Here is a 12,816-nt window from a genome sequence, read left to right on the forward strand (position 1 = left end):
TCGTAAAACCATGCTGTAATTTGTCCCGTTGCCATCGGCCTCAAGGTCCGTAACCACTCTCTCCTTTAAAATTTTTTCCATGACTTTGCATACTACAGATGTTAAACTAACAGGCCTGTAGTTACCCGGGTCACTTTTTTTCCCCTTCTTGAATATAGGAACTATATTAGCTAATCTCCAGTCAAACGGTACAACCCCCGAGTTTAGAGATTTATTAAAAATGATCGCTAACGGGCTTGCAATTTCACTCGCCAATTCCCTTAATATTCTAGGATGAAGATTATCTGGGCCCCCCGATTTACTTCTGTTAAGCTGTTCAAGTTTGGCTTCCACCTCAGATACCGTAATGTCTACCCCCATATCTTCATTCCCATCAGTCCCTCTATCACTATTCCTTAGCCCTTCATTAGCCTCATTAAAGACTGAGGCAAAATATTCGTTCAGATATTGTGCCATGCCAAGATTATCCCTAATCTCCACTCCGTTTAAAGTTTTAAGCGGTCCCACTTCTTCCTTCTTGGTTTTCTTCCTATTTATATGGCTAAAAAACCTTTTGCTATTGGTTTTAATCCCCTTCGCTAGGTCCATCTCCACCCGGCTCTTTTTGCCTTTCTCACTGCTTCCCTACACCCTCTGACCACAATAAGGTAGGTTTCTTTGCTGATCCCTCCCATTTTCCACTCCTTGTACGCTTTCTGTTTTTTCTTAATCACTCCTCTAAGACGCTTGCTCATCCAGCTCGGTCTAAAACTGCTACATACGAACTGTTTTCCCTTTCTTGGGATACATGCCTCTGACAGCTCCTGCAACTTCAACCTGAAATAACCCCAGGCGTCTTCCGCCTTTAGATCCCTAAATATGTTAGTCCAATCCACTTCCCTACATAGTTGCCTCAATTTAGTAAAGTTAGCCCTTTTGAAATCGTAAACCTTAGTCTCAGATGCAATTTTGTTTATCCTTCCATTTATTTTGAGAAGAAAGAATTTTTTTCTTTTAGTACCAGAGGGGTAGCCGTGTTAGTCTGGATCTGTAAAAGCAGCAGAGAGTCCTGTGGCACCTTCTAGACTAACAGACATAATGGAGCATGAGCTTTCATGGGTGCATGTGACAACGAAGTAGGTATTCACCCACAAAAGCTCATGCTTCAATACGTCTGTTAGTCTAGAAGGTTCCACAGGACTCTTTGCTGTGTTCTTTTAATAGTAAGCGAGCAGAATAATAATTTTTTTTCATTCTAGTCTATTCTTTGAAAGGTAGATTCTGCCATAGATTGATTTTTGTAGTAAATAAAGAACAGTAAACCGTAAATAAAGATCGTCTGCAAAAGGTTACATGTGGACATGCTCTTTCTCTCTCATATGTTATGTGGGGTGGATGCCAGGGCTGGATTAACCCATCACTGGGCCTTAGACAAACATACTGAGACCTTACCTTCTAATGAATCAAAACAAACAGCCCATAAGTGGAAAGAAGGGGAAAAAATACACTTCAGTGATGTTCCTTCAATGTGCCATTGCAGTAAATTCCCATCCCAGCCTGTTTGGGTAAGGAAACTGCTTCCTTCCCCGTGTTGTCCTCTCTCCTTGGCTCTGTTGGGAATGGCAGAGTGAATTCAGCCATGGAGAAAGATGATCTCTGTCCACTCATCCACTGGTGTAGATTTGCACGTGAGCTGAAAGAACTTCACTCACGTGGGTGAGTGGTGTTGCGACCACCAGTCTATAGAATTCAGTATACTGTCTCTGATGTATGTACCTAATGCTTTGTATGATTACCTCCTATGTCCATATTCAATTAGCCAGATGAGCAGTGTTGTACTTTGGAATAGGGTAAATTCTTTCTTTCCTCCACAAGCAATTAGTCTTACACAAGACATTATTACACTTACATTAATTTATTAGTTTAATTTACGTAACTATAAAATATTTCCTTTAAGTGCTCTAAATATACTGCTCTTAAAGTGTGTTCAGTTCTTTCATGTATTGTGAGATATAAAGCTAAAAGCTGAATTCCTCCAGGATCTTAAGCGCTGCTGTTAATAGAAGATCTTCATAAGTATAACACGTCAAGTCCTACAGTCAACAGAGTAGCTCCATTATTTGTTTGCACAGAGGTTTTCATTGCAAAGGCCACTGTGGTAGGAACATCCAGTTCCAGACAACGTTACTTCCTTTTTAGCATTCAAAAGGGGTGGGAAGTTCCCATTGCGTTAATGAAATAAACTAACAAGGATGAAGACATTCTATTTTAATACTGGGGAAGCTGCAGTTACCAACACAGAAAGAATAATAAAACAATTTACGATGACACCAGTTATGACAGTCTTACAATTGTGAGTTCTCTCCTGTATTTCACACACACATTGGGTGTGAAGAAAATGACATACTCTTCAACCCTCTTGGACTTGATATGTTTGAAGATTGATAGTACTTTATAGTCTCGCTTCTGACTCCCCAAAATATGAAATAAAAGATTTATTGTACTGTGTATGTTTCAATCATTGAATTCTAATTTTCTTGTGTGCCATTTGGAGTGTATTTCACACATTCCAACTACTGTATAATGTTACCCTGATACTGCAAAGGATAGCAGCTTCCATGCGAACAAATAGTTTGCTATAGTTAGAGTCCTCCCCTATCCAGCTTGTGCATGTGTAGTGTTTTTTTCCAAGCCTGAGAGATCTGACAATAACTTCTCCTTCAGAAACAATCTACAAGAATCTAACCTCTATATGGATGAGTGTTTTAATGTCAGAGTACAATATGCATGTGTGCGGAAAGGGAAAAGCAAGGAATGTACAGGAAATCTCTATTGCCTTAGTCTCATTTTTACAAAGACGTGTAGGAAAATGGATTGGAAAAACGGGGATAGGGAAGGTAGGCTTCTTTAAACAATGTAGTAGAAGAAAACATTGAGGTTCAACTGAATTACTCATAGGCAGAAGAAAGATAGCTAGCCATCCAGTAACATTCTAGTTTTTGCCATTATGGTGTCTGTTTTCTGTGTATCTCATTTTACAGGCCATGCTGAACCAATCTGATGCTACATCCCATGCTACACAAAGACTTACACCCTTCTGGGGTCCTTATTTTATACTGATATACAGCAATTTATAACTCATCCTAAAACTGTCAAGACTTATTTCCATTGAGAAATGTCATCTATACTGCTAATGCACTACTAACTCTGCCCACAAAGAAACAGTTTTGAATGATGGAGTTTCAAATTCATGCTATAGATACTGTAGTTACTATGGGAAAAGATGCCAGGAAACTGCCACTACTTCTTGCTAAAATTCCAACTTGTGTAGTTAAAGATGTCACTGAGAATTATGCCACCATTTGGCTTTTACTGTCCTTCCTTCCTTTTAGACAAAGATATGCCTCGTTTCATTACATAAAGTGACTTGGAAGAATTCAGTAAAAGCCTTCTTTTCTTTCTCATCATCCAGCCGATAATTAGATTTTCATGATCACTACATTTCTACCCTGATATAACGCGACCCGATATAACACAAATTCGAATTTAATGTAGTAAAGCAGTGCTCCGGGGGGGCGGGGCTGCACACTCTGGCGGATCAAAGCAAGTTCGATACAACACGGTTTCACCTATAACGCAATAAGATTTTTTGGCTCCCGAGGGCAGCATTATATCGGGGTAGAGGTGTATTACATTTGAGTGTGCTTTTTGGTATCAGCACTCCTTGTTATCTATCAAAAATTCATAGCAGAAGTGTGTTCTTTTATGGGGGGAGCCTGAAGATTTTGCATGACTATGCATGTTATCACCTTGAGTAATAGGATAAAAATATAAGATGAAAATTACATATTTTTCTGGAAAATTACATCAAGCTACTACCCCTTAGTTTCTTTTAAATCTTCATAATTCTACATCTACTATTCAGTTAATCAGTCCTCATTGCATCCCTAGTGCACATTACTGTCAAATATTACTATCAAAGAATTTGCACAGCTTTACACTATTAGAGCCCTTCAATGCTAGTTTGATACCATAGCAGTCAAGGCCAAATTCTGCCTTCTGAGCTATGCAGAAGACTCTCAGTAAAGTGAGTGGAATCCCATCTGAATTCTGCAGCTGAGGGCAGAATTCTCTGATCATACAGTTCTCGTAAGCTGTTTTTAAACAGTATGCTGAGTAGCGTAGTGTCTTTGTTGTTTGCTTGTAAGATTAAAAAACCCAAATTAACCCAGAAAACGAACAAGAAACAAAAACAGCCAAAGCTCTAGCTTCCTGCTTAATAGGAGTGCTTCATCAGTGTTAGTACAGCTAAGCCACTGCTTCAGCTAACCTGCCTGTAATTAATGCTATAATGACATGAGGATTCAGGAGGCAAACACTGAATACAGTGATGAGGCATCATTATTATTTGTTTGTTTTTTATTATGTTGTTAGTGGACCTGTTGGATTTGACCAGAACAAATGAAGTTTTCAAAGAGCACAAGTTGAGCCAAAACGACCAGCTCCTCTGTGTCCAGGATGTGATCAGTTGTCTCACTACTATTTACACTGGACTTGAAGAGAAGCACAAGGACCTGGTGAATGTTCCTCTCTGTGTAGATATGTGTCTCAACTGGCTGCTCAACGTGTATGATACGTAAGTAATGTGTTCTTATTTACAGCATGTAGCTCATTATTCCAATGTGGTGTACTCAAAATGTATACCATGTGTACAGTGAGTTCAGTGGGGTTGTACTTGGCATGATGTGTGTACAAAAGAAAATACTAGAGCTTAGCACTCTAGATTAGATTTGTCTGATTTTTTTTTTATGATTTTCTTTTTGAGAAGGGTGGTGTGGTGAGAGAGAAGCTGTGATAGCAAAACTTTAATACTCCAGTGAAAAACATGCATTTGTTCCTATTGATAAAGCTTCTGTCTGAGTCACTGGTGACACTATGAGTTTGTTTGATTCACTGGTGATACTACGGGTACTTAAAATGGCCTGTTTCTTATCCCACCTACTCAAAAGCCCTGGAATACAAGCATATATATGTGTATGTGTGTGTGTGTAATATAGCTACATATGCTACCCTAGAAGCATAAAAAGGTTGAAGGAGGTGTGCCACTTCCTGCCTATCAAACATTTTTACCTGGCCCTCGAGCTCCCACCAGAGAGCAGGGTCAGGGGCTTGCTCTGCTCTGCCCACCTGGTGCTCCTGCCAGGGAGTGGGGTCATGGGCTTGCCCCACTCTGCCCGCCCGGTGGTCCCCAGCCCTGACTCATAATTCCCTTGATGAGCACCATCTTCCAGCACGCAGAGCCACACTGTGCAGGTGTGACCTTACCACACGGTTTCCAGGATTGGAACCCCACCCCTACGCAGCAGCATGCCTGATCTCCTCATGGTCTCCTACAGCCCCACTCTCAAGAACCTCAAAGCCGCCCAAGGGCTGCACCCATCCCAGCTAGGGTTCCTCCACCCGTGGCGGTGCCTGGTACGGCTGCCTTGGTGTCACTGCCAGCAGGGCTCCTGTAGAGCTGCCCCCCTGCCCTCAGAACACCATCGTTGTCATGACTATCACTTCCCTATACACCAATATCCCTCACTATGACTGCATCACTGCTTGCCTCAAACACACACAAGGTCATGCACAATGCTCAGAAATCCACCCAAAACACATCACCAAACTCATCCATTTCATCATTATCCGCAACCATTTCACAATTAATAACAAACACTTTGCAGCCATGTGTACTAGGACGACTCCCCAATTTGTCAACCTCATCATGGGCCATCTTGAGGAGGAATGTCTAGAAAAATGTACCACAAAACCAATGATACATAGATGATATTTTCATCCTCTGGACACATGAACTAAACTCCCTCAGGGACTTGCACCACAACTTCAACAACCACCACCCATCCATCAAAATCTCTTTAGACCACTCCCACACCAGCATCAACTGGACACCATGATCAGCTTAAAAATGCTGCAAACCATCCCGGACGCACCAAGAATTCTGTTATCTACAGCCAGGCACTCAGATACCACAGAATTTGTTCCAAGATACATACCTCACACACTTAAAACCTCCTTCACCAAACAAGGATGCTGCACCAGAAGAGTAGATTACATCATGGAAAGGGCCACTCAAATACCCCAGGAGAACTCATTTCACTGTAGGAAAAAGAAACCCACTGACCGCACTCTCCATAATTGTCACCTCCCACTCCACACTGGAACCCATACAAGTATCATCAATCAATTACAACACACATTTCATGGGGACAATATCCCGAAAGAAATAGTTCAGGAAGCCCCTCTTCTGGTCTTTAGACAACCCAAATCTCCCCACACCCCAAACCTTGCCAAGCTCATCATCAGAAGCAAACTCCCCATAAACCAGGACACATCAATTCAGAGTGCACCAGATCCAGCCAGAACAACAGATGGAAAACCTGTAGGTATCTCTCCACTGCTACAATGATCAGTATACTCCACAACACACCTTTCAAGATTCATGCGTCTTACACATGCTTATCCTACACGTGGTGTACCTCATTCAGTGCATCATATGCCCCAATAGCAACTAAGTGGGTGAAACAAGACAATCACTACGTTCTTGAATGAACTCTCACAGGAAAATGATAAAAGACAAAAACACCATATCAACCGTGAGAGAACACTTTTCAGAAAGTGATCACTCTATTCAATACTTGTCCTCAAGGGAAACTTGCAAAACACCTTCAAAAGGCAAGACTAGGAACTTAAATTCATAACTCTGCTAGACATCAAAAGTTATGGCCTTCACCAGGGTTTTACGGCTCATTACAACAATTTGTAACATGCCACACTGCCTTCTACCCTTAATTGCCCACTTCAAACCCTTTATGCATAGCAATCTAAACCACTATTGCCCACTTCATTTCAAGTGACTGCCTACCGTATGTTACCCCTCCTTCTTAACAATCTTATCTCAACTTGTGTTTAGCTCAGACACTCTTCTTCCTTCCCCAATCTGAAGAAGAATTCTGGGTAGCTCTAAAGCTTGTACCTTCCACCAATAGAAGTTGATCTGATAAAAGATATTACCTCACTCACTTTGTGTCTCAGAATTTTTTTAATCAGTTACTCTATCTAAATAACTCCACAATTCTAGGACTACAACAGAGAACATCTGTTATTTATTTATGGTCTAATGAGTTATTTATCTGTAGGCTTGTCAGAATCTGAGTCTCATTTTTTTTATAATTTTGATGTATAATATTGATTATTTTAACCACTTTTTCAATTATCATAATTTTAAATGTTCACAGTTGCAGAAAATTCAGGGGAGAGGGGTCAGACCATAATTCTTTTTAACAGAGTTGTAAATACGTGCTTTATGCAGCCTTCATTACAACACGTTATATACACGTTAAGATGGGACTCTAAGTTCTTAAGCAGCAGTTTCTCGCTTTGTCTATCTGTAAATTTTACTGCTTATCAATGGAAATATTTTTCTGTGGTTTGTGTTTATACAGTGAAATGTTTACTCTCCCTTAAATCAGTCTTCCAAGCTTACATTTCTGTCACAGACTTGGTTGAGCTCCCCCTGCTGGACACTCACCTGTTTGGATCCTAACACTGATCCCATGTGTTTCTCATTCAGCGCACTGAGTCAGACATCCAGGCTGCGTCTCTGGCTCTAGCCTCTTAGGCTCACTCCCAGGGTGCAGACTCCTTGTCCTAATACCCCTTCTGAGAAGTAGAGTCCCATGATTTAGCTGCCCTAGTCCCCAAGACCAGTGCTGAACCCCAGGTCTCCCCAGTAAGTTAAGCACACCCTTTCCCAGGGCTCCACCCTCGTGGGTACACATTTAATCCTTCAGGGACATATGCCAGTTTTAGCAGGGAGCCCAGAGTCTTTGCAAAATATGTTCTTACACACACATGCACACGCGCTCTCACTCACTCATTCACTTACGCACTTCATTCATAGAGAAAGCAAGGATCCATACAAAAATAACATCTGCCCATAAAATCCCTCTTTCCAGTGTCCCCACTACATTGAGTGCTCATTGAGTGTTTGTTCAGTTGTTTCAGGGTCCTCAGACTCTCCACTTCTCCTGATCAGCTTTCAGGTTCATTCTCTCAGCCCCTGTAACAAGCTCCCTCTAGCAGATCTGATGATTGAAAGTATGTCTCTGTGTTTCATGGACCTCAGAGTTTGAATTTTTCAAAGTCAGTTCCAACACATTATTTCTTTGTTGCTTTTTTGCTGCTGCAGCATTGCCACTTCTCCAACCCTCCTCCCTGCAGATAAACTGGACAGAAAACCAGTTCCCTGCAGCTTGGCCAAATTTTGCTGTATTGCCAGGCAGAGTCATTCCATGTAAATGACTGCTTTGATTGTCCTGTAGCTGTTTCCAGATAGGGTATGTGATATCTGATATGATCCCTGCCAGTGCATGGCAGATTTTAATACACACTGTAGGTTAATTCGTAGATTTCCTAAAATCAGTCAGAATTCATATGTTGTACGTAGACAGATTCCCCAAGTCGTCACATATCTCTTCCCACTTCAAGACGAACAGAGCAGAGGCATCTCCTAAGTACTCCCTTCCCTTCCCCGCAACCCCACATACACTGCAAAATAGAGCATCTGCTATTACATCTTATTGGTTTAAACTTCATACAGTAAAACCGTCCCAAAATCACACCAATACACAGTTTTCATTAAAACATTACTAATCAGTTTCTATACACATTGTTACAGATCTCCTCCCTCATGATCCCCCAGGAAGGGATACATATGGGGAGCACATGAACTCTCTCCATATGCTCTTGTCACCCAAAAACTTATGATTAGTTGGGGTGGGCCCAGAAGGATTGACCCCCAGCAGAGTGGGCCTTTGAGAGAGGAGGAATTCCCATCTTCCCGAGTGCCAAGTTCCTTTCTTCCGACCTACTGAGGAGAATTTCCTCCCTCACCCCTCTTAGGTTCGTTTACATTTTGATTGACCAACCAGCAGTTATAAATTAGGGAGGGACTTTACCTACCATGTATTTATCTTGTGAAGTTCTTAGGGGAAGGGGAGCCACAGAAGTGTCTGAAAGCTGTGCCCTAAGATAAGAATGTGACTATTACCAGCCTAGGTTCACTAATGGTCTTTCTGAGTGCACCTCCTCAAACTTCAAGCCTCAGGCCTTTGCCTCTCCTGGGGTGGCATCCACAGTTTGCCCCGCCTCAGATCAAGTCTTTGGTTGCAGCCCGATGGGTACCACGGACCAAGATTATGCTGACAACGCTGCCTTGCTTGTGGAGAAATAAGAGAATTTCAGTCCTCCCTTCCAAGGTCTCTAAGACACCACCCACACCATGGGGTTTCTCTTTGGGAGCCTGTGACAGCATACATTTGCAATAAGAGAGCTTCTTTAAAACAAAAGATGCACAGTGCTTAGAGAAGTGGATTTAAAATAACAGAGACCTATGTGCATGTTCTCTTACCTAAGTTTAACCACTCTATTCATCACTGGTGCAAGTCTGGTTTATTCTCCATCTCTGAGCTGGGAGAAAAAGCCCAGGCTCCTTGCAGCCTTCTCTTGTCTCTGAGGATATGTCTACACTGCAATTCAGGGCCTCCACGAGAATATAGTATTCTATAGTATTGATATTTTTTATTATGGAAGGGACCCCTGAAATTGCATTTCCCCAGGGCCCCTGAATCCTCTGGGCGGCCTTGCTGCAATTAGACACCTGTGGCTGGCCTGTGACAGCTGACCCAGCCTCACAAGGCTTGGGCTAAGGAGGCTGTTTAATTGTGGTACCGACATTTGAGCTCAAGCTTGAGCCTGGGCTCTAGGACTCTGCAAAGTGGAATAATCCCACAGCTCCAGAGTCATCTACAGGATATCCTAGCCTGGATGGACCCAGCTAGGTGACTTCTTCCCTCAATTGATGGCCCAGCCATTGTTATTTTAACTCCCTTGAAGCTGAGTACCTGGCTCTTTTATCATGTCACTATTTAACTTTCCTTCTGGGCCTCTCATCATTCCCTTAACAGCTTCCTTCGATCTAACTCTATGCATTCAGGCAGGCAGCAATATACAATTGAACAGGGAAACTGAGACACATACAATATTCATAAGAAACAGTACAGACATTTTTTTCCAGTTCATCACAAATGTATCAGTGGAAAACAGAGAGAGGGGCAGGTTCAGATACATTCCTTGACTTGGAAGCTGTTGCATGCTTAGTATCAGAAAATAGTGTCAAAGGAGAATATTAGCTTCTGATTCCTATGTATTTATCATTGGAACATTATTTGGTTATTGTGTTGAAAGTGTTGATATGATGTCTCTAAACTCTTTAGACTGATTAAAGAAGTCTTAGGGTACAAAATATGAAAAATATTAGATTTCTTGCTCTCACAGTTAGAGAGTAAATATTCTCTCTCTTTCCATCTTCACCCCCCTCACTCTCCACCGCCAAAAATATTAAAGATTGGGAAATCATTTTAAATTGCCGTTTTTGAAATGTCCTTTAGAAAGGAAATAATTTGTCTCCTGACATTTCCTTTGTTGATTGCATTGGTGTTATACATATACAGTGTTTCAAATCATTAAACTTCCTACAAAAGCATCTGTTTGTCATCTGCTATCAACCTGAGATTTAATTAGTGGTTTGCAGATTGAACAACTTCCCAGTTTGTAATAAAACTCACCTACTGATGTATGTGGCCATTTAAAAAGCAATTTATTTTTAGAGACTGTTGGCAACAATGAAGTCTGTTGTGTTTGGTATTTTCTGACACATTGAGAATTATTAATTCTTCAAGCTAGATAGAAAAAAGGAGCAGACTCCCTGCAACCTTTACATTCTCAAGGACCCAAAAGGTTATTTTGTTGATTAGCATCTGCCTGTAAATAGTTTCAGCCTTAAACTTGATTCCTTAAGAGAATTTTGGCTAGTCCAGAACACCTTTAAAAATACAGTATTGAAAATATAACTTATAGGTACAATGTGAAATGGTCTTAAATGTCTTACTGAGGTAAGATAAGTGTGTGTGTGAGAAGTCAAGTACTTCGTATGGGTTTTTTAATAAATCTCACAGGTAGATTATTACACTAGGACACTTGCATAAATTTAATTAATCTGAAAGCACATGTAAGTAAATAAATAGATTTTCTCTTATGGATATCATATATTGTCCAATCTTGGGAAGTCACTTATATGGAAATGGGCTAACAAGCTATAGTACCCCCTGAAGCAGTTGCTTCACATGTGTTAAGGTGTACACAATGCCTGGTGTATAGTATGTTTCCCTATGGTGGTCAATGACCCATTCTTATTATCTGAAAGTAATTCAAAGAACCCTAAATGAACCACATAGTAGCCATAAGGAAACTTGTATGGGTTTTCTGCTGGTTTTGTAACTACTTTATCAGGTTGAAATTTGGAGGGAAATTTAATCTTTTCAAATGTCTAGGTCTCCTGAAGTGAGGGGTCCTTTCTGTATGAATGCCAGTTTGAAAGGCTGGGTGTGCTTTTTTCTTGCATTCTGTATGTCCAATTCTCTGGGATGTGTATGCTAGGCAACGTTCCATACCCAAGCTTTTCTGTAAGACTCAAAGCTGTTCTCCTAGAGCTGCCTCATTATCTTTCTTTTGTGGTTCGCTCTTCCTACAAAGAATCATGGCTTTGTTCTAAAATTATCAATGATCCATTCATAGATGTTGTATTTACTGTAATTTTTTATCTTGTCCCAATTTTTTACTTGAAATTAGGTCAAATGGCAGCGAATTCCAGTGAGTGCTGGCTCACTTATTGTGCTCTTTTAATCAAGAACTGGCAACTTTGCTCCAACATATCTTATAGTAGTTTTATGGACTTTTTCCCCGTTAGGATCCCACAGTGATGTAATAAACAAAGTTGCTCCAGTGATAGGTGCACAATAAATTACATTGCGTTGTCCAAGTAATCTTTACGATGATGCATTTGAGTTGTGTCATACCAAATGTCGTTAGATCAATATAGTGACGTTGGACTCAGGAGTGTTGGGTTCAAATTATAGGTCAGGCTGCTAGCACTGCACCTTATTAAGATTATCCACTTCTCATTATAGAACCCTGTTTTCAGCTGTTTATAACTTTGTCAAAACTTTAACTATTTGGGCTAAAATTTTCCATGTGTGAATTTTTTTGAAAATAACAGTGAAAATGGTTCAGCTGTTTCTCAGAAAATGAGGCTAGGGAAAAATAATGTGATAGACCCAGGCCAGTTGGGAACAGTAGAGTAGTAGAAGGGAGATATACTGGCCATTGGATAAGCAGTTTTCTGTTCCCTGAGTGACCAGAGCAGGGGCTGCTCCAGGCTAATGAGAACACCTGACTCCAATTAACCTGCTAAGAATCAGGTGAGGCTGTTAAGCACCTGACTCTAATTAAGGCCCCTCTGATGCTATAAAAGGGCTCACTCCAGTCAGGCCGCCAGGGAGCCAAAGGAGAGGAAGTGCGTGCGAGAAACTGGGAGCAAGAGGCATGCAAGAAGCTGAGAGTGAGTAGACATACTGCTGGAGGACTGAGAAGTATAAGCATTATCAGACATCAGGAGGAAGGTCTGGTGGTGAGGAAAAAGAAGGTGTTGGGAGGAGACCATGGGGAAGTAGCCCAGGGAGTTGTAGCTGTTGCGCAACTGTATCAGGAGGCACTCTAGACAGCTGCAGTCCACAGGGCCCTGGGCTGGAACCCTGAGTAGAGGGTGGGCCCGGGTTCCCCCCAAACCTCCTAACTCCTGATCAAACACAGGAGGAATTGACCTGGACTGTGGCTTCTACCAGAGCGGAAGGTCTCTGGGCTGTTTCCCGACCCACA

At 41.4% G+C, this 12,816-nt stretch overlaps 1 protein-coding gene across 3 annotated transcripts in view; it reads left to right on the forward strand.

Moving 5' to 3' along the window:
- Positions 1-12,816, forward strand: part of UTRN (utrophin) — a 577,733-nt gene that overhangs the window by 478,939 nt on the left and 85,978 nt on the right. For all 3 annotated transcript variants that reach the window (XM_045009515.1, XM_045009516.1, XM_045009517.1), the window contains one exon: positions 4,414-4,615. In XM_045009515.1, the coding sequence (XP_044865450.1) occupies positions 4,414-4,615 (202 nt within the window). The remainder of the gene's footprint in view (positions 1-4,413; positions 4,616-12,816) is intronic.

Source organism: Mauremys mutica, chromosome 3 (genome assembly GCF_020497125.1).
Source record: "Mauremys mutica isolate MM-2020 ecotype Southern chromosome 3, ASM2049712v1, whole genome shotgun sequence".
Lineage (NCBI taxonomy): Eukaryota > Metazoa > Chordata > Testudines > Geoemydidae > Mauremys > Mauremys mutica.